The sequence below is a fragment of the Haplochromis burtoni genome, unplaced genomic scaffold, assembly GCF_018398535.1.
Source record: "Haplochromis burtoni strain Fernald_Lab_line unplaced genomic scaffold, NCSU_Asbu1 Contig_8, whole genome shotgun sequence".
Classification (NCBI taxonomy): Eukaryota; Metazoa; Chordata; class Actinopteri; order Cichliformes; family Cichlidae; genus Haplochromis; species Haplochromis burtoni.
The window spans coordinates 2,277,474-2,305,001 of NW_024582369.1; the positions used below are offsets into that span (position 1 = coordinate 2,277,474).

General features: G+C 41.0%; 1 protein-coding gene across 4 annotated transcripts; it reads left to right on the forward strand.

The window, feature by feature from the left end:
* Positions 1-26,761, forward strand: ppp1r13bb (protein phosphatase 1, regulatory subunit 13Bb). Of its 4 annotated transcripts, XM_014338206.2 has the most exons (20): positions 2-402; positions 642-813; positions 7,146-7,293; positions 8,749-8,868; positions 9,796-9,866; positions 15,181-15,282; positions 17,896-18,070; positions 18,445-18,644; positions 18,771-18,935; positions 19,244-19,436; positions 20,281-20,409; positions 22,261-22,394; positions 22,797-23,250; positions 23,572-24,018; positions 24,112-24,356; positions 24,438-24,575; positions 24,667-24,800; positions 24,900-25,066; positions 25,243-25,442; positions 25,674-26,761. In XM_014338206.2, exons 2-20 carry the CDS (start codon positions 805-807, stop codon positions 25,713-25,715), a joined length of 3,273 nt encoding a protein of 1,090 aa, XP_014193692.1. In that variant the 5' UTR covers positions 2-402; positions 642-804; the 3' UTR covers positions 25,716-26,761. The 4 variants fall into 4 exon arrangements, with proteins under 4 accessions (XP_014193690.1, XP_014193692.1, XP_014193688.1 ...); XM_014338204.2 differs by having other exon boundaries at positions 1-402; positions 18,771-18,911; positions 23,572-24,356; XM_014338202.2 differs by having other exon boundaries at positions 23,572-24,356.
* The last annotated feature ends 767 nt before the right edge of the window (positions 26,762-27,528 follow it).

Sequence of the window (27,528 nt, forward strand, 5' to 3'; positions counted from 1 at the left end):
TCCTGACTTTCTACGTTGCCCCTCCTACCGTCAACAACTGGATTCCAGCTATGTGTATTTTCGTGAACTAGCACTGCTAACCTGCTTGTGATGATTCGCTGCCTACGTAGAAAAAACGAACTAAACCTTTATTTTTGTTCCTTTGGAAAAAAAACCCCACCCTCTCTGTCGACAGCTCGTGCCGATGTTCGGCCAATGCAAGCTAAAGGGCCGACGAGAGCGGAGACATCGACGTGCATACCGTCCTCTAGCCATCTCTGATTCCAGCTAACACAGCTACCACCTTACCGGGGGAGATAACGCTAGCTGGCTGGCTGACAGCTGGTTGGGTTAGCTGCGTGCCTTTCACTGTAGCAGAGCTGAGATTTTTTTCGCAGAAACAATGACTCGTCTCTGACATTGGTGAGTATATTTGCAGACACTGCGTAGTAATATCATGTAATTGCCTTTTCGTTTGCCTCGGCGTTGCTTTGCGAGCTAGCTTGTTTGTAGCAGCAGCCGCTGCACAGAGCCACGCCTGGGCAATTTAAGTTGATACCTGCGGCTGGTGACATTACATATTATTTTTGTAGTATGAGTCAGATGTCTTAAAGTGTTTGGCTTTGTAGTACTTCAAGTAATTAGCTGTTTTTGGTCTACAGCGAGGACTGAGGCCCATTTGGTTGTAACATTGGAGTTAATCGGAGCCCATAACTAGCAAGGTGGATCTTTGCTGACTCTCCGTTGGTGCCATAGAAGATAAGCGAGGAAGTCAAAAGTCAGCTTGCCGATGCCCGCTGATTGTGATCCCGCAGAGTTGCCAATATGATGCCGGTAAGTGCACATGTAGCGTATCATTTAGCATTTAGGGGACTTCATGAACATGTAAGAGTGGGGCTTTTCCTAAATATGTTATTATAAAAACAGAAATATGGTTCACTAACCGCCCATACACACACGTTTCAAGTTCTAACCGACTGATATGAGTTTGTTTGCTTTTCCCACTGCTGCTTAGATAATCTCAAGGCAGATCAGCTCCTAGTCATAAAAGTCTTGTCTTTTTTTAAATGATCTACTATGGCTTTTATGATTTCACAGCAGTTTTTTCGTGAGAATAAAAGAGTGACGCAAACCTTATAAAGGATCCTAAATTATAAACACAATGTGATCAGTTTTTAAATTCTGTCAGAATGTGACACATCTTATCAAGTGTTAGCAGGTAGATTTATAACGCTGTGTGTCTCAATAGGGCAGGTCAGATTAGTATGATTGACTATCTCTGTGATAATCGTACTGTAATTCATTCGTGTTACAAAAAATGCTCTTACACAATGGATGATGTATTTAAAGCTGTGGGTATAGTAGGTGTGCTAAGCCAACAAATATTTTCATTCTATTGTTGTTGTTTTTTTGTGTGTGTGTGTTTGTTTTTTACCTTGGTGTTATTGTTCAAGAAGCTCTGTGTTGCAAGGAAAAGAATACCTGACTGGCAACCCTATTGGAGTAGCGCATTGTTGGGACCTCTTTTGTTGTCTTTAGTGCTGAGAAGGCAGTGACTGTGGGAATCGAGAGCGGAACATGAACTCGTGCAAGGGATAAATTTACAGTCAGTTCAGTGAGATCTTGTCATTTTAAAAAAAAAGGGGGGGGGGGGGGTGATTCACTCTTGGTATTATGTCTTTCCAAACGACTATTGGTTTGAAGTTGGCTGTAAATTTGTATAGTTCTTGATCACCATTCCAGAGACGCTCGTACATTTCCAGAAGTACCAAGTATAACAGAAGCAAGTCCATATTTGCGGCAGTTCTCAGGTTCAGTTACTACCATTGCCTCGGTGGACAGCTGTACCCTGTGGCACCAACAGGCTATCAGAGTCAAGAGAGCCAGTCGAGCAGAGAGGCAGCGAGCCGCTTGGTTCTCGCGTGAATCCAGCAGCCAATGAGACGTTGGCAGATCTAGGTCTGTGTGGCTGCGTCGACTAATGCTCTGTTGTTAAGGGGAACTTTTGAGCCGAGTAGATTGTCAAGTGGCATTAATCTCAGGCGGTGGAACCAGGCAGAGCCTGACTTACAGGAAAAAGTAAACAATGCATATTATTGCTGCATTCACATTTTTGTAGATATACTTGTTAGAAATAATAAAACAATTATCATTAAAAAGTAAAAATATCAAGTTTAATTGGGTATGACTATATCAAAATTGATTTATTTAACAAGTTCCCTCCGTTTGGGACTGATAGATCTATTTTATTCATTTAAAAAAATACACTTTAAAAACGACTCTAAGTAAAAGGAAAATAATAATAATATTAGTATGCATTATCACAGTTTCAAATAAAATTTAACAGTGAAGGCTTTTGCACTTCGTAAGTATTAGACATGTAAGAGCCATCTACATAAGTCTGTAAAAGCAAAGCCAGATAAAATTTGTTAAACCAACATGAAACACTGGGTGAGTGCTGAAGTCCGACTAAAGGAACGTTTAAAAAAAAAAAAAAACTTGATAATTTTGTAGTTTGCAGGAATCACGGTTACTCAGATGTTTGTTTGTTTCACATCATTTGTCTCGTCTTTCCTCCGTACGGTTGACGAGTGGTTTTTGGCAAGTTTGGGCAGTATGAGATGGACTATTAGTCCAGAATGTCAGAGACAACTTTGACAGCCTCCTTGGGTTTAGCTGTGATTAAGCTGTGTGTTTGTGTCTGACCAGATTACCATACAGACTCATGACCAATACTTATCATAGTGTGTTGTTTACCACACATTTGGGCTTCTGCTGGGTTACAGTTACTTGTGTTTTTGGTTACAGCTGGAGTATGCAAGTAGTATTGTATTCCAGTGTCTTACATTTATGACATTTAAGGATTGTTTAAATGGTTCAAGTTTATAGACAAAAACAGTAATGTGCTTAAACTTTTTTCCCTCTACTCAGGGCCCATCTTTAAGAATAAGTAAGTAACTGGATTTATGTGAGGAAATGTTTGATGTGTGCTGGAGATCAGGGCACTAAATGATGCCTTTTCCCTCTCAGAAGTTAAATGATCTCCAGATGGTGCCCACTGTAGCATAATGCATTGACTCCTTTGAGTCATGCACAGCCCAGTATAAGCATAATCTCTTTCTTGGCTCTGCATGATGGTGTTGACCTGCCTGCCAGTCACAGCTGTGGCCAAACTATTCTCATTAGCAGGGAGTTGTTGGTGCTGCAGCCACAGGCACATCCCAGGGACACTTTTCCAGTAAAATTACTACCCATCACTTTCCTCCATCCATACCCACCACCCTGTGACACTCTCTTGTTCCCTTGCTCTCTCCTTCTTTCGCTGGCTGTTTGTTTCACACAAGCTCTCTCTCTCTTCCCCCCTCCCTGCTCGAACTGCACATGCAGCTTGTGTTTTTTTCCTCTCAAGTCTCCTCTGCAGCACTTTTCTAATGCACGCATCACTGTCGGGTTTAGAGGTCTGCTCGGGATGGCATAACATCTAAGTCTCGTGCCCGCAAAAGCGGCAGTGCCACAATGAAGAGATTTGTGACTATAGTGTTACGTGGCCTCGTTAGCCTTTCCAAGGAGAACCCCATCTGGGCAAAGGAACATCACCGGCCACCAAAGAGGGAGATCAAGAGGAAACGGAGGGCGGCCAAGAGAGCCAAGAGTATGGGCAGACGCAACTTAGTGAGGGTGGTTCGTATCCCCAGTGATCACTCAGCTGGATCAGAGTTTCTGTTTTGTTTTGGATATATCTAGTAGTTTCTAGATTTCTGTGTAGTTTAGTCTGCAGGTGCTGTGATTAGTTTAAATTTTCACCTCATATTGTCTGATTGATTAATTATGTGTTCTTAATCTTTAAAGGCTTGTTTTGGTATGCTGCCAAGGATATTCAGAATGCAGGCTTGTGGTGTTGTCATTTTAAAAAAAGAACTGCAGATTTTGATGGATTTTATAGTATTTTTCTCCTTTTAGTTTAATCTATAAGGGATATTAGAAGCTGTTGTATAACAAATACAAATAAGAATGCCTTAGTCTTCTTTATATTCAAGCTGTTGTTCTTTCTAGCAGCCTAGTAGCCTCAATATTTTTTTTTTTTTTACTGTATTGTGTTGTATGTCATTATGCAGCTTGTAGCACCCCCTGCCACACTTTTAGAAAAGATTTTCTTTCTTTCTGCCATCCATCCATCTTAACCACTTACCCATTTGAGGTTTCATTCAGATCATTCAGATTTAATTTCTTTCCCCCAGTAACGTTGTTGTTGCATATGCAGTCCCAAAAAGGTCATCCATTAGCTCATATTAACACTGTAAGAAACAGCGCAGAGCCACAAAGGGATTTCCTGGTGTCTCAGCATTAGTTCTATGTTTTTACCATCCTTGTCTGAAAATGCAGGTTGTTGATTCTCATAGTCACTAAGTGGATCTCTAGGACAAGAGATCATATCGTTTAATTTTGGCTGCTGCAGAAAATGTCAGTGAATCATGCAGTTGCATCATTACAAAGGATGAGTCACTTTGTCTTGGAGAAACTCCTGGAGTAATTATCTGTAGGTAGGTTCAGTGACTAAAGCTAGATTATATATGACAATAGTGCTTGCTGGCAATTATTGTGAAATTGAAAATGCACCATGAAGCCATGTGTACACAAAGTATGTACACGGAACATTTCATCTTATACTTATTTGTAATTTAGCAAAGTCAAAGCCAGTCAGCAAAATCAGTGTTGAAAAATTTGTGATCTCTTCACTTTTCCAGTGATGTATTAGTTGTTTCACTTTAGAGTTTTGGGTTTTTTTTCTACCTCTTTTTGACACTGAGGGCTTTAAATTGGCATTTTGAACCTTATTGCATGTAAATAAAAAGCCTTTTTGTCTAGAAGTCAGTCATAGCATAAACACTGAGCATGTTAGATGGCCCCATAACTGACAAGAAGAGATGGCTGCAGAATAAGGATGGAAATGTAAAAGCTTAACTTGCAGGGGCGAAATAAAAGACAGAGCGAGTGTCAAAAAATGTGTCGGAAATGAAAGAGAGGCGAATAGAGGTCCTCAGTGCATTATGGGAGGTCCCCTGTCAGCCTAGACCTCTAGCAATATAATTAAAATGTGGTTTAGTGCAACCTGAGCCAACCCCAGCCGTAATCATTTTAGTTTGTTTTTTTTTTTTAAATCAAGAATGAAAGATTAAAAAGGTCTGTTAAAAAAAGAAATAAAGTGGGAGGTGGAATCTGATAACTGAAGACTGCCTCCCATTGTACTCTTGGAAACTCTAGGAGTTACAACTAAGCCATAGTGTAGGTTTTTCCTTTTTTTTTTCTTTTTTTTTTTTCTTTATCACACTTCAAAAGTTTCTAGGCATAGGCTGTCCCTGTTTTGGTGTTTTTTAAAGCAGTGAAACATGTATAAAAATTGCCGAAGTGGGACGGCTTGGAAGCAAATGCTTTTCTTCTTTGTTTACTGAGAAAGAGTTGAAATTGAGTCTAGCATGCACCAAGCAATCCTTTCAAACACGTTTACGTCATTTTGAGCATCCCTGCAAAACATTCTTTGTTACAGAAGTTTTTCTTTGTTTTTTTCTTTTTGGTCGCTAAACTCCTCTCAGTGTCGCTTTTCTGTTACATGCCACAGAAGGCGAGGGGCGAGTGAGGCCTGTCACATGAAACAGGAAGGCACTCCTCAACACTCGAGAGTGCTTTGTCCCACAGGAAACAGTGGAAATCTGCCTGACGCTTCAGGAGGGGGGAAAAAAACCCATATTGTGGTGATGTGCAGTAGCGATGAATATAGAGGAGATTGCCATAATCAGTGCAGACATGTGTCACCTCCCGCAGGGCAAAAAAAGTCTGTTGGTTTAAACAAGGTATATAAATGTTTTTGTCAAGTAAAATATTCAAACCTATTGCGCCTCTTATCCTGCTGTTAGTTTTATTCTACATAGATATTGAATAATCAGATTATAGGATCCAAAACATGCTTGCCTAGAAACATTTTGTCAATTTATGGAAGAAAAAAATGTTGCCCATAGTTAGCAACCTAAATTCATAGATTAACATGCCCTACAAATGTATTTAACCCGGTGATTCAGTACTTTGCAGTGACCGAATCGTCTTAGAAATGATTTAACATCTTAGACGATCTGGATTTTGGGATTTATTTATTTATGCATTGGCTGCTTTCCATGCCCTTATCCTTGAGGGGTAGCACTGAGAGTTTGTGTGACTGTGACCATGGCTTTTTTTTTTCTGAATAAATGGATTGTCTGTTGATTTGCATGAGGGGAAAATAACTAAATCTTAACTACAAGAAAGTCCAAAGGGGGTGATCGTATACCTGTGAATGGGTTATGATTTAGGTAGTCTGTGTGAAGCCAGATCAGATAAAAAAAAAAAAAAAAAAAAAATCACTGCCCAAGATATATTTTCTTATTATTTTCATGCTTTCGTGTAGTAATAAAACGAAACGTAATATGACATGTCTTTTTTTTTAAACAAGCAACAACAACATATTATGTTTACTGTGTAAATGTGAAACTTAAATGACTAGTTGAATACTCAACTGCTGAGCTGCTCAGTTTCATTCTTAATAGCTTAGTCAAAAGGTGACATGCACATTGCAGACATTGTGATGTCTGATTAATGCAGGAGAACTTGAAGCAGCTTGAAGTTTACTCATAGCTCATTATAAAGCGTAAAGATGATAAATCGGCTATGTTTTGTTTCTCATTCAGTCTTTTCAGATTTAGAGTTTTTTAACCAGTCCTTTAGAGTTAAGAGTTTGGGCTATCATTTAGATCATACACCCATCAAGTCGATGTGATTTAACTGCTGGTTGTTCAAAAACTGGTGGAAGCTGAGAGCCGACACAGACATGTGAAGGCATGTATTGATATGTTTTACCTTTCAGCTCATACTTTATGTGTTCAGTGCTATGTCAGACACTAATCATAGTAAACAGAAATTTGGCAGGCACAGACACGAGTCCAATGCTAGCTCCAACTCACAGTCTGGGCTGGTCAACAGGGAAATGTAGTGTCAGCAGAGCAGGCTTTGTAGCAATAGAGAGGGTAAAGATTCATCCATAAACACTCCATTGTTTTTATTGTAATCTGTGTCATTCATATTTCACTGTTGAGCACTTGTATTCAGTTTTCCCCTCACTGTCTTCCTTCTCCTTTCAGATGATATTGACGGTGTACCTCAGCGACGGGGAGCAGGCCGTGACTGAGGTGCCCATCACCCCTGAAACAACGTGCCGCGATGTCGTCGAGTTCTGTAAAGAGCCTGGCGAGAGCGGCTGCCATCTGGCCGAGGTGTGGAGAGGCAACGGTAAGACCCATTTGAAGCTTTCTCACGGACCTGCTGAAGTGCTTAATATTCAGAACAGGGAGCGCTGCCTTGCTTATAGGAAGCAGCATCCAGTTCGCTGCCACGTTAAAGAGAAGGAACAGCGGTTGTCTCTTGTAAATGCCTGAAGGTGAAGTAATCTGAAACCCCATTATTGCTGAGCCAGACACTTCATTTGCATGCACAAGAATTTCATTTTCTCAAACAGTAGCCTTTAGCTTTCTTTATTAATGTAAAAACAAGCACTTTAAAAAAAAAAACGAGTTGAGGGGCTGAATGAGGCCGTGCATGCTTACCTGAATGGAATAAAATAATTCACATAGCAAATTTTAATATGAGAAAAGGGTTATGTGCCAGTGTACTTCACACCCCTGTCACAACAGATTCCACTCGGTCCCATCACCATCGCTGTGCTGACACACCCTTTGTTATCAGCGGTTTTTAAAGGCCTACTGCTCAGTTGAAAACAGCATTCCAGTAAAACGCTTTATTGACCTCACGTTATGCAGTCATGTGAGGCCTGACAATGCAACTGGCTGCCCCAAAACCCTCCTAAAACCTCTCTACCTACTGTCCCGGTCTCAAGCTTTTTCAGTTCTGCATACACATTATGCTGTAAATATTCATCTCTATCAGTGGACTCTTCCTCGGGGTATCATCATTTTAATTCTGAGATTGTCTGTATGGCTACGATGTAAACAGAATTAGCATAAAGTGAATTATTCACACACATAATCCCTGCAAATGTATGGAAGGTGGCATCACACTCAGAGACAAGCAGTTTGATGCCCTGCGTGATTAAGAAGCCCAACTAAAAATGAGGAGTCTGGGAGAAAGAAAATCTTTGAAGTAGGAGAGACTAGAAAGGTTTTTTTTGTTTTTTTTTCAATTGCTGTGGTGATTTTTTTTTTTTTTTAATTTGTGCTTCAAGAAATAATTTCACAACTTGGAAAAAATGCTTTTTTCCCCTGAATTTAAAAGTGTGTTAATGTGTAAAGTAATACTTAGTTTGGGAAAGTGGGAAACAGCATACATATCCAAGAAATTATTTACCACATACCCTGCAAGTAAAATATCCAGTGAGCAGCAGTTGTCTGGATGAAAGTGCCTTGTTGATGCCACAGGTCAAAGCAGAATGGCCAGACTGCTTTGAGCTGATAGGAAGGCATATCGATATGGAGCAAAAACTGTGAGGCATGTTTCCCGCACCTTGTTGAATCTGAGCCTTGAACATTTAAGGCAGCTCTGAAGACAAAAGAGGGTCCAACCCAGTACTAGCAGAGTGTAACTAATGATGTGCCGAATGACTGTATAACAAGTTAATCACTGAGCTTTAGAGTTAAGTGTTTTTTTGTTCATTTAAGTACCAGGCTAGCTGAAAATCAGTGTACCTATTGTAAATGACTGAACCTGGTCGACCTTTCCTTAACTTTTCAGAGCGAGCAATCCCCTTTGAGCACATGATGTATGAACACATGCAGAAATGGGGACCTCGGAAGCAAGAAGTCAAATTCTTCCTCCGGCACGAAGATTCACCAACTGAGAGCAGTGATCAAGGTGTGTGCTGTCTGCTGCTTTCTCTGCTCTGTGTGCTTGTTTTTTCACACAGAAGGCTGAACAGTAGAGGGTGGAGTCGATAGCTGTCGGGAAATTCTTGGCATCTGTTCTGCCTTCCTTGTAATGAAGACTGGTGTCACTTGGTGTTTTTTCTTTCTGTTTTCTTCTGCCACGTCTAGTCTAGCCAAGCCGTTTGCAGACTTTACACATCAAAAAAGCCCAGATTTCTCTCTGTTTTTGTTTTCTCCTTTTTTGGAGCTTTGTAAATATTAGTTTAGCCTTTCTTAAAATAGGTGAAGTGTCGTTATGTTCTTAAAAGCTTTGTAGAATTAAAAAAGCAAAGGTTGTTCAGAGGGGAATATCAATGGAATAACTGGTTTGCCAGCTATCCCACGCACATTAATTACATTGTCTTTCTGTCTGGATAGAGCAGAGCCACATAAACAGCTATGTGTAACATCCACTCTTAAGTATTATCAGCCTGAGTCTGTAATGTTTTAACTACAAGTTACCTGGTGGTCTTCCCGATCATGTTTACATTGGCTATAAACTACCAAATAAAAGCTGAGGTCATTCTTTCCTGTTTTTTTTGTTTTTTTAATTACAGAAAAGAGGGCAGTTTTCTGTCCTCTGCTGTGAATTTTTATACATTTATTAAAAGTATGAGGTAGGTGGCTTTAGTTAGCAGTGCTTGTCCCAGTTCTTAAAGCCCCCTGTCATGTGCAATCATACCAGTGAACTTTAAGACGATTTCAGACAATGGTGGTTGTCTCTGAATCTTCACTTGCGTGCGGTACCTTCGTCTTTGCACTCCTGCACTCTTGAGTGTCGCACTAGTACACTGCATGTCTGTATTGGGTTTTTCGGGTTTTATTTATTTATGGTGACTGCTTCTTTTTTTTTTTTTTTTTTCCCCTTTTTTTTCAGGGAGTCAGCAGTCTCAGGAGCAAATGAGTCGCAGAAGTGGAAATACCGGAGACAAGCACAATGAGAATGGGGTGAGAATTAATGTTGAAATATCTGTCTCTGTGTAGTGTTCTTTAACATTTGCCCTATAGTTCACAGTACAAGATAGAAGTATAAAGCACACTAGAAATGAAACGGGAGTACATGTGTCTTTGTTTTGGGGGTTTTGGTCATGCTTCACCGTAATAATATGATTTTAACTCCAAACTCAGAGGATCATCTCTGCTCTGGTGTGGCAGGGCTGTTCCTTTTCCACACACTGTTGGCGTTTTCCTGTCAGGTGTACCCATTGATGTACTCTTTGGCTTAAGGATGTGTGTACTAAGAGATGTGAATGACTTCGATAAGAGCAGCCTCTGGGAACAGCTTTCTCTCTCTGACCATCTGTCCCAGATTTCTCAACAAGAAAGTGTTGCGGTCAAGAAATTGTAACTAATTCAACCTTCAGGGTTGAAAGAAGGCTTTGTTTATTTTGTTTTCAAGAGCATAAAAGCACCCAGAAGCTATCTTCTGTATATTCTCCTAGAAAATCTGCAATTTTTAACTTTGTTTTTGTTGAGAAGATCTGTTTTGTCATCCATAGACTACATGTACATAGCCCATTGTACTTAAAAATAAATTCTACAGTGAAATATCATTTCTCAGATTTAATTTGAGGTTTTTTGTCAGTATTAAAAGAACTGTGTGAGGTATAGTCCTTTTTACAGAACCAGTATTCAAGTATTTAAAAGTAACTGGACACTGGGTGACTAAATGTTTCCTGCATGTTGTTTTATGCACAAAAGGCTGGCTTTTTTTTTCTTAGATGTGTTTCTAGTTAGACCTAGATGGGTTTGAATGGATGTCAGTATGTGTAAAGAAGCAGATAAATCAAAGTGATTTGATTAGCCAGAATTAATGGTGAATTAATTACAGTCAAGAATGCACCAAGATGGAGTAATATCATGACAGAAGCTGAGAGGATTCGTCTTAAGATAGAAACCCTGGGTGAGCCTTAAATAATAGTAAGGCGGGTACAGTTTTCAAAAAAGCATTAAAAAAAAAAAGCTTCTTTGAAAATGATGGATAGAAGAAAGGAACAACTCGAGCTCTGAAGCATCACCTCATCTGTCAAACATGGCGGTTTTGCTTCTGTTGTGATGAGGCTGCTAATGAAAGTGGCATGGTGGCATTTATTGATAGTTTCCCTGCTGATAGAGGGAACAGGGCGAACGCAGATGTGTACCGAAGCTTTCAGATTATCTCTTTGGACAAAATGTAAACATTCAGCAGGTAAATTAAAATCTTCAAACAGCCCAAACATCTGAGTAATGAAGGACCTTTCATGGTCACGAGATGAAGGGTGTGTTTGTGGATAGTTGCAGATATTATTTTTAAAACTTTGAGCACTCTGTGTTTAAAAGGCGTGTATTTCCTCCACAGCTCTTTGTATAATAAATAAACCTAAACTTGGCGCTTTAATCTACTGTGCTTTATTTTATTTCACGAGTAATGTGCTTAAGGAGAGAGCCTCAGAAATAAACAGTGTAATACTTTAGAGTGTAGATATTGAAATTGACTATTGATCGGCACCAAATGACACACTCTGTATCATTAGTGTCACTACTGACCGAAAGAGACACTGAATGGCTCCTCCCATTCAAAGTACTGAGACTAACTTGTGTCCAAGTTTCTTCTTAATATCTGATTTAGGGGATTATATTAGTCGGCCCTCTGGATGATATAATGGTTGTTAAGAGGATCAGTGCTTTAGCTTTTCCACTTGCTGCTGCCCAAACCCCAGAGGCTTTCAGTCAGCCCAGCAGAGCTGATCATCATCATCATCATCTTAAAGAACAGCGATCCCTGTAGGGAATACTACGATTACAATTCATTTTTTTTATATCACCATTTTAGCTGCCATAAATGATAATTACAGCTCATTGGCACTACCCAGAAATGTAATTGAATTAGTCAAGACTAGTAAAATTACTAATAATTTCAGTGATTTTATTTTTTTCTCCCAGGCAACAATATCAAACTGCCTGTGACGCCAGTTTCTCGGTTGCTGTTTTTCCTTTGAAATCTCTTATAATTAATAGCTTAGGATTTGTAGGTTGTAGCTCAGGAGGCAGAGTGGGTCTGAGAGAGAGCCTTATCCTCGGGTGGTGTCCCGTTGCTGTTGGCTGTTAAACATATTGTTCTTATTTTATTAACAGACTAGTATTTCTGGGATCGACTAGCAAGGACAGCAATGTTTAAACGTCCAGACAACTAGTCGCACACATCCCCAGGAATTACTCCAGTGTTACCCTGATAAGACTTTACATTTGCAAGCAATTACAGTCGTTGTGGGCAAATGTATACAATTTGCAGATGGGTTTATGAAATCCTGCAGAACGGCGTCCCTCATCAGCGTGCACTTGGCTGCTTTCGTCCTCTCTTCCTGCTGTCTGCTCAGTTGGGCGTTTCTCTCTCTTCGCCACACGAGAGAGTCGATTTCTCCCTCAGAGGAACTGTCACTGATGCAGTGTTGCTTGAGTGCATTTGAGCATGGCCGTGTTCATGTGCCAGTGGCTTCCCCCACTCTGCCCATCTCTATCTCGATCGAGTCATCATGCTGCCCTTCCAGCCTTTATGAGGCTTTCTAGGCATCCTTATAACTAAAAGTCTTAACAAATGCCAATGAGTAAAAGATTGTCTATGTGGGTGCACTACTGTTGCATTCTTTGAGTAAAGTAAAAGTTGAATTTACTCCCAGCAAGACGCATGTTTTTTTCACGTCTCCTCTAACCAAACAGAGCAGTAGTTACAGGTATTGTTGTTGGTATTATTGTCCTCCCCACCACTTTAAATATGTGTTGGATCCAGCATCCATGCACTTGACACACAATATGCCTCTTACTAAGCTCTAGTCGAGCCAGGATTCTACATTTTTCAGTCTGTTGTTGAAGGAAAAAAGGCACCATGACATTTCCTGCATCGTCTCCTCCCTCTCAGTGCTCTTTCCAAAGGCAAAGGCTGGGAGCATTTCAATATCGCTTGTAGTTTGGTGGAGCGTGTTCGCTCAGTATTCTGTTTAAAGGTAGTCGTCAGTGTTTTGAATCTAGAAATCCAAAACTCTGTAGGGAAAAGCCAGCCTGCCTTTATTCTGTGAGCTCTTGAAGAACACATGGGTGCCAAAATTTCAACTTCATGAAAACTCTTCTTGGAGGTGAAACCTTTTTTCTTTTCTTTTTTTTACCTCTCATTTAAATTTCTGTTCAGGCTCTCCGTCAGTAGTCGACAGTTTGCTGCATGGATCTGTGTCTCGGGTTTGGCTGCAGTAGCGTTTGGTTGTGCAGGGCTCTCTTTCACTTATCTTTTACAGCTGTAACACTTGGTTGAATAGCAAGCTATGATTTGTTACTTTTATATTTAAAAAAAAAAAACTTAACACACCACATTGCTCTTTTGCATCTTATGTGACGGCGATTGTTTGAGAGTGACAAACACTGACAACAAACATGAGCAATAAGAAAACAACACAAACACACAAGTGAATTGCAGACTTCAGCTCATTTGATTGTGCTATGCATGTAAAATGTAATGGACAGACACAGGCTGATCAGTCAATAAAAATGATCAATAGTACCGGCTTGTGTCGCCGGTCATTACAAAGCTTTGGGCTGACAGCTGACTCGAAGTTTCAAGAAGGTTTTCAGCTCTGAGCTTACAGACTTGTGGTGGTAGTAAACAGAAGTCTGAGTTACTAAACAGAGGGTAAAATTGTATGTATGTATTTATTTATTTATTTGTTAAGGAATTTGATTATTAATTATTGGACACTAAGTTAGAGCAGTTTCAAATTTATAAACATACACATCTAAAGGAAAGCAAACGACTGAGATCTACAATTTTGCCTCTGGCTGAAAACAGTAGGGCAAATACAGTTAATTGATGTTCTTCATTCATATTCATCTTAAATATAAATTTAACATTTCCAAATTTGCCACTGCTAAACTGAACTTGTGCTTTGTGGGAATTAAAATGATAAAATTGTGTTGTGGTTTTTGGCATTTGCACCACACGCAAGATGGGTAAACATATTGGGGAATGCGAGGGGTACGTGAGGCATTGTGGTCTCTAATCTTTTTGTTTTTTTGACACATTGTAAGGATCTGCAATGACGCTGATTGGATTTCACTTTTTCCCCTTAGAGCTTCAGTTTTGTACACTTCATTTTCTTTTAAACTTTGTAAAGCGATGAAGTAGCAAAGAATGAAGTTGTTTGTTTGTCTGCCAAACAATTCATTGTGCAGTGATGCCACAGTGACGTCAGTTACCGAGCTCTGTTTAACGATGAACATGATCAGTGTATTAATATAACAGCAAAATAAGAGCTTGTGCACATTTACAGTCCACCTAGTCATCAAAGAGTAAAGCTCTCCAGTGTTACTGGCCATCAACAACAGGTTATTTTATGTATGGAAACACAGCTTCCTCTAGCTAAACCTCTGGAACTCTTTGTTCTGGACAACCAGAGCTAAATGTAATAAACTGATTCATGTTTTTGTTTTGCTGTAACAAAACCGACTTCTGGTAATTTGTGTGCTTGAGTAACGTGGCAGCCTCGTGTCTGGTCACAGCTCCACTCTTTTACTCCAGTAATGCCTTCATACGATACGAAGCTTATGCTGTGTGTGTATAAACACCAAATGACATGTTGCCCCTCAGAGGCTCGGGCCTACTGCCCACTAACTGATTCTCCATCATAATTAAGGTCCCATAATGATGCTGTTTTGGAGAAAGAGTCCCCAGCTCTCAGTACTGTGCAGTCTACTGCAGTTTGACCCTCTGGCTACTGAATCCAGACATCTTTTAAAATCATTTCTGCAAATGGCTTTTTTTTCCTCTTCGTAACCTATTTCTCTGTGCTTAGTTTTTCAGCTTCTTTTTCTTATATAATATTTTTGGCTTATGTAATGTTGCAGGCCCGTATTATTCTGCATTTATTGACTTGACCTTTGTGTTATCATAGCAGAGTGCTATCAAACATTTACCTGAATATTGGTGTAAAAAAGCACAAAGGTATTGCTTATAGATGTTGAACAACTCTGCTGTTAAATGTTAATGTTTTGGCTGAGAGTCGAGCATAATGTAATGTAATTTTGAGTCTGAATCGGTCACCTTTTAGTACAGGAATTATAAGTCATATTTTTCTTGTCAAATTAGCCTTTTTTTCCTGATTAAAATATTGTCATGTGTGAGTTTTTATAAGGGAAAACCTTCATTAAACTCATTATTAATCATCAGTCTCAGTGGTTCAACATCAAGAGTAGTTGGGAAGATTTCAGTGTATTGACCAGTTCCTGTGTTGGTGTGTAGGTGGGCAGCCAGCGTGTGGAGCTCACGCTGTCGGAGCTGCAGGAGATGGCCACACGGCAGCAGCAGCAAATCGAGGCTCAGCAGCAGATGCTCGTTGCAAAGGTATCAGCAGCTTCATTCTCTTACCACGAATCCTTCCTCCAAATACAGTCATGGTCTTTTATGCAAAGTTTGTTTTATGCTAACAAAATGTGTTAATTGGAAGCACAAGTGAGTCCATATTTCTCGTCTTTTTGCAGTTCATATTATGTTTGTGTTTCGGTAAAGTCAGTAAATGTTCTTATGCTGGGATGTGTTACTGAAAAATTGTTGCAGTAACTCAACTGAGTAACATAGCAGACCTGACAAATCATAGCCTTGGCCAGGGTTTGGCCTGATGGTGTGTCATTTAGTCCGATGCCACAGACACAGCCTGGGCATTAGTTCAATCAAGTTCAGGACACAAAGCAGCCTTGGACCGCTCTGTCGGAGAGAAAGTGGAATGTTGTTGCACTCGTCTCATCCAAAGAGTCTGTCGTGACCTGAAATGGGGGCAAACCATTATGTAACGAATGAGATTGGATGCAGTGTGAGTCACGGTGCCAGGATTGTCCAGTCGGTCAGAAATGATACTCAAGTCTTTACAGGAATTAGCGCTATTCACTAACCAGCTGCAGCTCCACATCATCAGGATTTTATCTGGAGTTGTGAAAAGCATCCTTGTGAATAATTATCAATAAAGACCTGCTTGACTTTCAGACAAGCAGGTCAAGTGCTTAGCTGAAAGTCTGTAGGGTGGAGTCAAGTTATTAGCTAATGCAAGAAAGCTTGGATAGTAAGCTGTAACCATACGTTATATGGGTGCATCACACAGAGGCAGCTAGCTAGGCCTGTAATTAACCACAATGCGAGCCATATAATGTTGTGACATTGTCATTAAAAAGATACCAGTATAACAAACACAAGATAAGAGGCCCATGTCAGTACCTGTTTGTGAGGTGTTGGTAATTTGGCATTTATTTTATAGTCCAGCTATTTGACAAATTACAGTACTGTGCAAGTCTTGAGTCGCCCATTATTTCTTAATATTTATAATTAGAAAGTGGTCTTGCACATTAGTGTTCTAGGCTTTCTGAAGGGCTTTCAATGTTTTGTCCATTCCTGTACCTGACCATTTTCACAATGTTTGTTTTGTTTGAACCACTTAACACCAACTTGTGAATCATTTAAACATAAAAAGCCACCTAATTCAAGGGATGAGCCAGGGCCGACAACTTAGGAAAGAACCAATTTTAAATTGTATCTTTAGGCACTCGGTTACTAACAGTCTACAAAAACAAATTTGCTCCAGTTTCTTTAGGTAAATCCATCAAAAATGGCAAATATTACACAATTTGACAGTGATAAAAAAGCACTTTTGCACAAACATGATTCCCAAAGAACTATTAGAAGAAAATTTTATATATCCTGTTCAGTGTCCAGTGTGCTTTCTTTGAAGAAACTGGACAAGTGGAGGACAAAGGAAGTGGCAGGCCTAAAACACGATCTACATGCAGATGAACAGTACTGCATCAAGTCATGCTTGATGAGGAAAAGAATCCAGCAAAGACCTGGCACAAGACCCGAGAAATGCAACTGGATCCTCAGTTTATCAATCATGATTCACTGAAGCCTCATCAGAAATGGTCTTAGTTCACACTGCTTTCAGTCCATAGTGCTGTGCTTGGTGGCCGTCAAGAAGCCACTGTTAAGGAAGGAAAAGAGAAATTGCCAAATTACAAAAAAAAACAGGACTGAAAGTGAGTGGCAACGGGTCTTATGGAATGATGAATCCAAATTTTAATTTGTCATTATTTCATTTAATTTTCCATGGATTGGTCTCCCAGGACCTCAACATTATTGAAGCAGTGTGGGACAGAACAGAACAAAAGGCAGCCAACATCCAACGAAGAGATTCTAATGTTCCTCAACAAGCCTGGAGAACTATTTCTAAGGATTATTTAAAAGAAAATTGGCTAATCAATGCCAAGTATCTGCGTCTGTGCATCTATGCTAATGAACAAAGCACTATAGAGTCACTTTATACTCCAAAAGCAGTGCGCTTCTAAATATGCTGCTAAAAATCAAGGCTTTGGAAAAGGACCTCACAAACCAATGGTGGCTGCCCTCCTACTGTCTATTATCAGGATTTCTCCTTCAATGGAGGAGGAGGAGCTGAACGTCGCACAAACAGCCTACCTTGTCACTCTGTGACTTTTCATTGCACTAACTCACTCTGACCACCGTGCTTGTGGTATGCTGATCAGTCATGCAAAATAAAGCCCGCTGTAGACTCACTGATAGAAAGACTATTTATTGCCTTTGTTGTGGTGTCTGAAAAGTAGGCCCACTTGAAGCCCTGCAGTCATTTGGAAACCTGGCCCTGTCATTTCCTATTTTAGGACTTTAACTGGAGCAATTCTCAGTTGGGCGGAGATGAAGTCATCTGACCCTTTCTTCAGCCTTCAGACCGTCTTGACACGGCACAGAAATTCACTTAATGTACTCAGTAGAACGATTTAGCCTAGTTTTAGATTTCCTTTAAGCTTTGGGTGGTGCCCTGCTGATTTTTTTTTGATTCGTGTGTTGGGATTTTATGTTTTAACCTATAAAGATATACAAATTGTACAGTTTAAAACCACTATTTTATGAAGGTTTCCCCTGTGAATCAATCACTCTTTGCTTTGCTTTCCAAAGGAGCAACGTCTGCGTTACCTGAAGCAGCAGGAGCGACGTCAGCAGCAAAGCGTTTCAGAGAGCGAGAAGCTGCAGAGGCTGAAGGAACGTGTGGAGAGCCAGGAGGCCAAGCTCAAGAAGATTCGCGCAATGAGAGGCCAGGTGGACTACAGCAAGGTCATCAATGGCAACCTGTGTACGTATACTTAAAATATGTGCATAACTTTACCACCACTCTTTAGAGACGATTATATTTGAGTATCAGATAGTTACCTATTTCACAGAAAGGTTGTCTGCGCTTGGCTCGAGCTATTTCACAGTCTATCAGACACTGAAAGAAGATTTATATCTCATATCAGTGCATACTTTATATTCAGAACTCTTGACTTTGGATGAATAAGAGTTCTGAAACGTCTTGGTCTTGAGGATCTTTTCGTTTCTTTAATAAAAGAATAGCATTTGATTTTTGATGAATGGTTTGGAGTATTTTTTCCCCCCAAAACAAAGAAGCTGTCTGTTGGTGCTGATCCAGATCCTTTTCCTTTTTTTTCCCCCCCCTCCTAAATGCAGCGGCTGAGATCGAGCAGGTTAGCAGCCTGTTCCAGGAGAAGCAGGCGGAGTTGCAGGCAGCTGTGTTGAGGGTGGAGCAGCTTAGCCTGCAGCTAGAGGACCTGCGGAGAGGAAAGCTGAATGGCATACAGACGTCCCTGGGTGGCCAAGTAACCGGTGCTGCAGCGCTGGAGCTCCGCAAACTGTACCAGGAGCTTCAGGTAATGCAGAGTTAAAATTAGTGCATCATGTCGTGCATACTCTTACAAGGTCCGCTACGTTTACAGTGATAGCAGATTATCTTGGTCCAGTCTTTCTATGCATTTGTTTATGTCTTCACTCATCAGATTCGAAACAAGTTGAATCAGGAGCAAAACAGCAAGCTGCAGCAACAGAAGGAGCTTCTGAACAAGCGCAATATGGAAGTGACGCTTATGGACAAGCGCATCAGTGAGCTGAGGGAGCGTCTCTACAAGAAAAAAGCTGAGGCACGTCAAAAAGAGAACCTCCCTGTAAGACTAGGAGCCCTTAACATCTCCTGTTTACATATTTTTGGGGGCGGGAAAGTTCTGAAAGTTTTATTGTTTTGTTTTTTTCCCCTCTATCTCTCTGTAAGACATCAGCTTATACACTGCAGGGTTTTTTTTTTTATTATTTAAAATGAAACATTTAAATGCTGTTTTTATAGATACTCAAAGAAACGTTTTCATTTGTCTTCTTAGAGGAGCTGTAAAGCCCTTGGAATAGTGAAAGTTTTATACAGTTTTCGCTTTTCAGCTGTTTTGACATCTCAAACATTTCTCATTCTCTGTTATTATAGCTGAATAGAGCCAATGGGCCTCCGTCTCCCCAGCCAGCTCCCGGCACTCTGGGTCGTGTTGCTGCTGTCGGGCCATATATCCAGGTTCCAGTACCGGCTCGACAGGAAGGCGGCTACACCATACCACCAGATCCACTGAAGCCACAGACTCTGGGTGTTAATAACCAAGCCAACCATGGCCGCACTAAATCAGGTTTGTTTAAACCCAAACATTTTACACATGGAGATTTTCTATTTTTTAAATTTTTTGTTTTACAAAATGCAGAAATGTTTAAAAAACACTGACAAGTTTAGTACATGTAGTCTGAGAGTGCAGGTCCTATAGAACAGCGGTCCCCAACCCCTGGTCCATGAGACATTTGGTACTGGGCCTCGAGAGTTGAGGCTCGGGTGTAAAATTAATGCTTTTCAGGGTTTTTATTGGTTTTTAGCATTATTTTTTTTAATCGTTTTTATTGTCAACTTAGTTTCCCTGGGTTTTTTCCCGTGTGTTATGAATAAATCTTCTCTTTTGGTACCAGTACTGGTTTTATTTTGTTGTATTTATCCACGACACCTTAAGAGCCGGGCCGTGAAAATATTGTCGGGCATAAACTGGTCCGTGGCACAGAAAAGGTTGGGGACCGCTGTTGTAGAGCCAGCTGGTCAACGAAGCCATGAATGTCTGAAAGTGAGATCACTGATTTCAGACTTTGGACAGTATCAGAAACCTCCAATCATCCAGGGTTCTGTTCAGATAGATCATAAATCCAGCATTTCCAGCTACACACTTTCTGCATGCTGCTGAAGTTCCTTCCTCTGCCTGAACTGATTCCTTCCTACCTGACATCTCAGTTGATTCTCCACTTGGGCTTGATTTCTGTGATTGCTTTTCTTTCCTCCCTTCCTCTCTAACCTCACTCTTCTCCTGTGTTGTGTAACCTGTATTTCCCTTCCTTGTCTCTCCGTCTCTCTTTCATGTCTATCCTGTCTTGTCTTTGTGATGTCTGTCTCACTGGGTGTGGGGGTTGGTTGGGGGATGACTCTTCTTGGGGCAGACGGTGTGCGAAAGCCTCCCGGCCCTTGGAAAGTGTCTGATTTAGACATCGTTGTGGACCCGGTTCCCCCGTCCCTTCCAGAATCACACCCGGGCCCTGGAGCCTCCACTGGCTCTGACGGCACGTCCCGTGAGTGCACAGCGCTGCATAAGCAAAAGGATGGCACCTGCAGAACCTTGTCTTGATTGTAGCACAGGATCCACAGCATGCCCCAGATTTCATTTTTTCTCCCTCCATATTACAACAATGTAATCCATCATACAATTTTTATTCCATCTAATCGAGTTTCTTATTGCGTGGACTAATTGAGTATTTAAGAACTCTCCCCAGTAACACCATGAGCCACCCACACTCTAATCACTCACTGCTGTGATGGGTAAATTGCTACAACTGTCTCAGGCTGAATCCATAAATCACTGACTGGTCATTAAGATTCCTCTGTGGATTTGCCAGTGACTTGAAAGTACTGGGGTGCTGTTTAAAAGCATAAGCTGCACGAAGTTGGTGCTGTTGATTGTAGCTGATATCATGCCTCACATGACTGATGGCAAAGCGCTGCTGGTCCTGTGTGTTCTCGTACACTTCTGAGAAGGTTCGCTGAGTTGAGTGCTCGTCAGTTTAACATGTAAAGCAGTCCATAACATCGTGGCTTTGTTCTAACTTCACCTCATTCCCAGGCCTGCGGCCACCTTAACCTTCGCGCCAAACTCTAACAGCTAAGCTGTGAGAATCACTTTTAGCTGTGAAACACTTTACATGCACGAGGAATTTAACCTGTGCATGTTAAAATATCATAGGATTCACTCTTTAAGTGTCACGCCTGATAATTTGAGAAGAACCAGACCCAGATTTTCCCTTTTAGACTCTGGATAGTGTTGCCTTATTGTAACTGTTTAGACTTTTCTTTCATTGTAAAACATTTTGGTTTGTTATAGCAGGAAAAGCACAGCTGTGATTTATAACATTACAAGTAGTGCATTTGTTTTAGGTGTGCCAGTTCAATGGCTTTATCGTTATGCATGTTTACACACTCGTGGATTACAATCACAGCTGATGGAATGATTTTTGACAAAGTTTCTTCTACCTGTTCTTTCCTACTATAACAAGTCAAAATCTCTGGTCTACTAATATATGATAGCACTTATGTACATCTTTAACACATCACTCACCAGCATTATTGCTGTGTGACAGATTGTGACGGTTATTATAATTTGTGTGTGCAGCACTTATTTCTGTTGTTTTTTGTCATCTTTTTCTTTCCTTTCACGCTGTCCTTTCTGTTTGAAATTACTATTTTTTTTTAAATTGTTTTTATTTTTAATTTTGCATATTTTCTTTTTAGTTTCACATTTTCTGCAGTTATTCTTATCTGTTATTAGCCAGATTATCTTAACTTTCATTGTAGTTACCAATAATAGTTACTAAGTTAAACACTACGTGACTAAAATCAGCAACATACTAATATGCATAAATTCCTTCCTCTACCTAATGTGAAGGCTCGGGATTTTGATCCTATTGATCAGCGGCGCCTTTTGAAACATTTAATTTGATGCAGTTTGTACTTTTAAAAGAAATAAAGAAAATCTCCCTTCTGATGTGTGAGAGTGGGGGAGCTCATGGGAAAGATCTTCTCCTTGGATCGATGTCTATTTGTTATCAGTGATGGACATAAATGTAACATAAAGCGAGCTCTTGGTTTCTTTATTGTGTCTGGTTAATAGGATGGGCATCTAAAAAAAAAAAAAAAAAATCCTGACCTCCAGTTGATACCGGTCAAAACAGTATAGTTGTTTTATGTGTTTACAACATTATATTTACTAGTGGTCTTGAAATGTCATCACTAATATTCCACACAGTGCACTTAGTCACAAGAAAAAGCTGCCGTTTAAGACTAGTGCTGATGGACATGCTTTTTCAAGTCACTTGTGTGATCTTTTCTTTCTTTTGCTCTCCACTAACTGTGTCCTGTTTATGCCATAGCTAATGAAACTGGTTGGCCTACTCTAGGCAAGCCCAGTGCAACTCTAAAACCTCCTGAGAGAAGAGACTCAGGGACTGATACCCAGGGCAAAAGTGCTCCCTCAGGCTCCCCTGGTGCTCCAAGTGCAGAAAAGGTACGTCCTCCTAAACTCCTTTCATTGAAAGCAAATGGAACCGAAAATGGAGAGCATTTGTCTTTAAAATAAAAAAACATTTTTTGAAACATGTTAGCTTCAGTTATAAGGCACAACCTTCACTTTGAAAGTGAATGCTCTCTGCTTTTCATCTGCATTGCACTTTACTGAGTTTCTATACAGCTTGGAGAGCAAAATGGCTAATTTTTGAGACACGTCGGCATGTTTCATGCAAATTATGGGTAACCACGGCAACCTCCTAGGCCTGTATGATACCAGTTGCACATATGGTAAATTGGCTGCTGAAGATGGATTTTTATTCAGTGGGAAGGAGTGAATCTTTCAATTTTTTCTGCATATAACAGCTGTTTTAATGATAAATGCCTGTATGCTTCTTCACAGGTGCTAGACTCCAAAATGGCTGTGTCCTCCCCAGCCATCAACAAGCCGCAGCCACCACCATACGGATCCCACCTCACCTCCGCAAACTCAGCCAGCTCCTTGGAGCGCCGTAAAGATGCACCTCCCCCACCTCGCCCACTCCCAAACCCACCAGCTCCCGCTTGGCCCCGTGTGCCCCCCGCCACAGGCTCGTCCTCCCAGCAGATCCAGCAGCGTATTTCAGTGCCACCAAGCCCCACCTTCCAGCCTAATGCACCGCTCTTTCCTTCTGGAATGAGTGAACGACTGGATCCTCCGCCAGCTGTGGCAGTGCGTCCCTTCATCCCAGACAGAGGATCACGGCCTCAGTCTCCCCGAAAGGGCCCACCTACCGTGAACTCTAGCTCCATCTATCACATGTACCTCCAGCAGTTGGCGCCAAAGAGCCAGCCACTAAAGCCTGCTATTAAAGCAGGTAAGAACTGAGATTTTGGGACAGTTTTCTATGAATCTTTTGCCCAGAAATTGAGAATATTTAGTTAGTTGCAGTCTGAAATGTGAGGATATACTTATATCATATAAATCAAATTCTTTTAAGTTTTCAAGTGTGAAAAAATAAAAGGAATTTTAGGGGCGACGCAAGCTCTGAGGACATATGATAGACAATTTTAACTTTGGCATTTCAGACTGCCAACTCTTGTTTATTATAAGCAAAATGAAAAAGTGAATTAATAATGAAAGTAATGATGGCATCAATGCCCTCAACCTTAACTCTACCATGTCTGCTCTCTCTTAGTATACGGGAAGCCTGTTCTCCCCTCCAGCTCGACGCCTCCCTCGCCTCTGTCTTTTGGTCAGTCAGGAGGGGCCTTCCCATTGCTCCAAGGCCAACCCAGTGGTGAGGACACATTAGACGGAGAATATGACGATCATGAGAGCTTCCAGCACCTCGAGCCGTCAGCACCTCCTCCCAGTGTGGAGAACATACCACGACCACTCAGCCCAACCAAGCTGACGCCAATGGTACATTCCCCGCTGCGCTACCAAAGCGACGCTGACCTCGAAGTGCTCCGTAAAAAGCTGGCCAACGCTCCGAGACCACTGAAGAAGCGCAGCTCCATCACAGAACCAGAGGGTCCCAGCGGACCCAACATCCAGAAACTGCTCTACCAGAGATTCAACACTCTTGCAGGAGGCATAGAGGGAAATGGAGTTGGTGGATCTGGAGGTGGGAGTGGTGCAGGTAATGGAACACCATTTTATCAACCAAGTAATCCTCCTGGATACCTAGGAGGTGACCCTCTGGCTGATACAGACAATGGGAATCTCCTCTCAGAAACTCCGGTAGCGCCAACACCAGGCGAAGAGGAGCCGGGCTCTGACGCTCCCCCTGCCACTACTGATGCTAATGACAATGAGCCAGTGGCCTCACCAAAAGGAGGACACATGGATCCTGCTGAAGCCGAGGGATCAGAAGACAACAGCAACAACAACGTGGGAGGCTCGGAAGCGGCGCTGCCCAGCCCTGTGCCGGAGGTCACCACTCCAGAGGAGAGTGGCACAGGGGTCTCACAACCACTGGTGAGAGACACACATACAAAGACTTTTATTCAAAGAAATAAAAGTGCTTCAAAGGCTCATCCCTCCTCTCTATTATTACAGGAGAAGCGAACAAACCTAAAAAAACCAAACTCTGACCGCATTGGTCATGGCTTCAGAGTGAAGTTTAACCCTCTGGCTCTCCTGCTGGACGCCTCGTTGGAGGGAGAATTTGACCTGGTCCAGAGGATCATCTATGAGGTGTGTTCTGATTCTATTTATAGACTTTGTTTTATATGTGAATGTAGTTTAAGCACTCATCTTTTTTTGTCCCGGTCCTTCCTTTTTCCAGGTGGAGAATCCCAGCACTGCCAATGACGAAGGCATCACACCCCTGCACAACGCAGTGTGCGCGGGACATCACCACATAGTCAAGTTCCTGCTGGATTTTGGAGTGAACGTCAATGCTGCTGACAGTGATGGATGGTGAGTCCTCATACGCAGGAAAACTGGATGATGACGCAGAATGCGAAGGTTTACGTGACCTGTTGTATCCATATTTTGTGTTTGTGTGTGCTTCAACAGGACTCCTCTTCACTGTGCAGCTTCCTGCAACAGTGTTCATCTCTGTAAGTTGTTGGTCGAGTCAGGGGCCGCCATCTTTGCTAGCACCATTAGCGATGTGGAGACTGCTGCGGATAAATGCGAGGAAATGGAAGAGGGCTACCTCCAGTGTTCCCAGTTTCTATACGGTGAGAAACATCACACCAATTGGTGTGTACAAATTCTAGAAAGACTTCCAATCCTTTGAGTCTAATCGCTGAGGCTGTAATAAAAATAATGTAGCAAATGCAAGATTATACTTAAATATCCTGATTGTATCCTGAACTGTAAATTATACTGTTTGTTTGGATTCTCTTACATGCAGGTGTTCAGGAGAAGCTGGGCGTAATGAACAAGGGGACGGTGTACGCTCTGTGGAATTATGAAGCCCAAAATCCGGACGAGCTGTCGTTCAGTGAGGGGGACGCCATCACCATCCTGCGACGACAAGACGACAGCGAAACGGAGTGGTGGTGGGCACGACTCGAGGACAATGAGGGCTATGTTCCCCGCAACCTGCTGGGGGTAAACGTCGCTCCTCCCATCCCCATTTCAATTTTTTTTCAATCAAATTTCAGCTTTGTTATCCAAATTTAAGTTTAAGCAAAAATGAAAATTTACCCTCGAGCTGATTGACTCTTTGACTTTTTAGTTAGATGCCACTTACATGTACCATTGCAAAACAAGAATTCATCAAAGATTTCAGTGACTAATAATAATAATAATAAATCATTTCTCCTGTTGTTTGCTTTGCAGCTCTATCCTAGAATCAAACCTCGTCAGCGCTCCCTGGCATAGTGTCTCACTCCACTGACCTGTGGCTAACAGCTGGACTACTGACACGACCAAGAGCAGAGAACAACAAAAGAGCCTGGTGCTCTCTCTTCTCCCTGTGGCCATAACCTCCCCCCTGAGCCTTGTGCTTCTCACAAAAATCCTTTTTTTTTCTTTCTTTCTTTCTTTCCTTCTATGAAGCAGTGGGCACAGAACTCGTGACACATATGCTTACAAGCTGCACACACAAACACAATGAAACACAAGCACTCCGATGTTTATTAAATGACTTCATCCCACCCACAGCCCTACCCCACCCCCACCTCTCTTCAGCCTGTCGCTCTGATATTGTCCCGACTTGGATTTGATCCCGTTTCAGTGCCAGCTCTGTAACTGACATCAATTTGAAGAATCAAACACTAATCCTTGTCTCAGTATTTCTTGCAGTGTTCACACTTGTTTAGCCATCTCCCTACTGAGGTCTGTGGTGGCAATGGTTTACACGACACTATATTGATAACTGGAAGTTCATCTTTAAGATTGGGAGAAGTCGCTGATTTTTTTTTTCCATTTTATTTTATTTGTCAATGTAATGTAATAAGAGTTATTGGACATGAAGTATTTTTTTAAGGCTAATTTGATCCCTGTGACTAAAACACTAATGCAGAAAATATGTACTTTAATGAAGGCCTAACCACCAAAGATGAAAATGCATCAACTTTAAATCTATGTGATCTTGCAGAATTGTTGAGTGAGATAATCAATTGATTTGCTGCTATCAGAAAGGATTATTAGTTCTCAGACTTTAGAGTCCTTCGAGACTATGCTGTAAATCCTGAGTATTTTTGTCAGACAGGCCAGTGAAATTCCAGTGTATTCAAGAAAAGATGAATATAGATTTGACAGTTCGCACATTGCCATGAATTGCATTTCACAAACATCGTTGCAAGATGTGATTTCTTTATTTATTTTTCTTCCGTTAGTGTCATCTGTTCAGAATGTGGATGCAGGATTGTTGCGGATGTGTGGCGAGAACATTAATAAATTATAAGTGAGCCTTTGAACAATAACCCCTGTGAGCTGGTGTGCGTCATTCTGTGTGAACCAAAGTTACATCTATATCTATATATCATTCTACTCTTTTAGCTGTTGGTTCTCAAACTGTGGAGCTACGGATGGTCAGATATTGGCAACTATGTGTGCAATATAAAGTGAACCTAACGTGACTTGGAATGATTTTGGAAGAGGAAATAATAGTTTTACTGAAGCTTCTTTTGTGTTTAGCTTTGTTAAGATAAAATTCAGAACTGGTCCTTTTATTATTATTATTATTATTATTATTATTATTATTATTATTATTATTATTATTATTATTGATTGATTGATTGGAAACACTGGGGTGTGAGGGTTCAGCTGTTGGTGGGAACTGTTGGGGGAATATAACCTGCACATAGCCAACGTGTCAAATAATGAGGTCAGGTTATGTCTATTGTGAGCATCCACAATTGTAACAGTATTTTTAAGAAAAAAAGCATAACATGTCCCTTTAAAGATCTGATATAACAAAAATAATGAGCCAGGCCAGAATCAACTTCTCATATTTAGTTATAAAAGATTCATAGCATAGGGTGGGTTTTTATTGACAGCTTTCATTAAAAGTTTAATCTAGCCTCCAAGGTCAATATGAAATATGAAAACAATCTGCCAAACCATCTTGCTTTGTTTACCCTTCTTGAGGAAGTGGAGTTTGAACTGATTTTAATAAACTGTATTAATAATCTATATTCAGTCATTTCATTAGAAACCCCCCACTGAGTTAGGTTCTTTTAAACAGGAT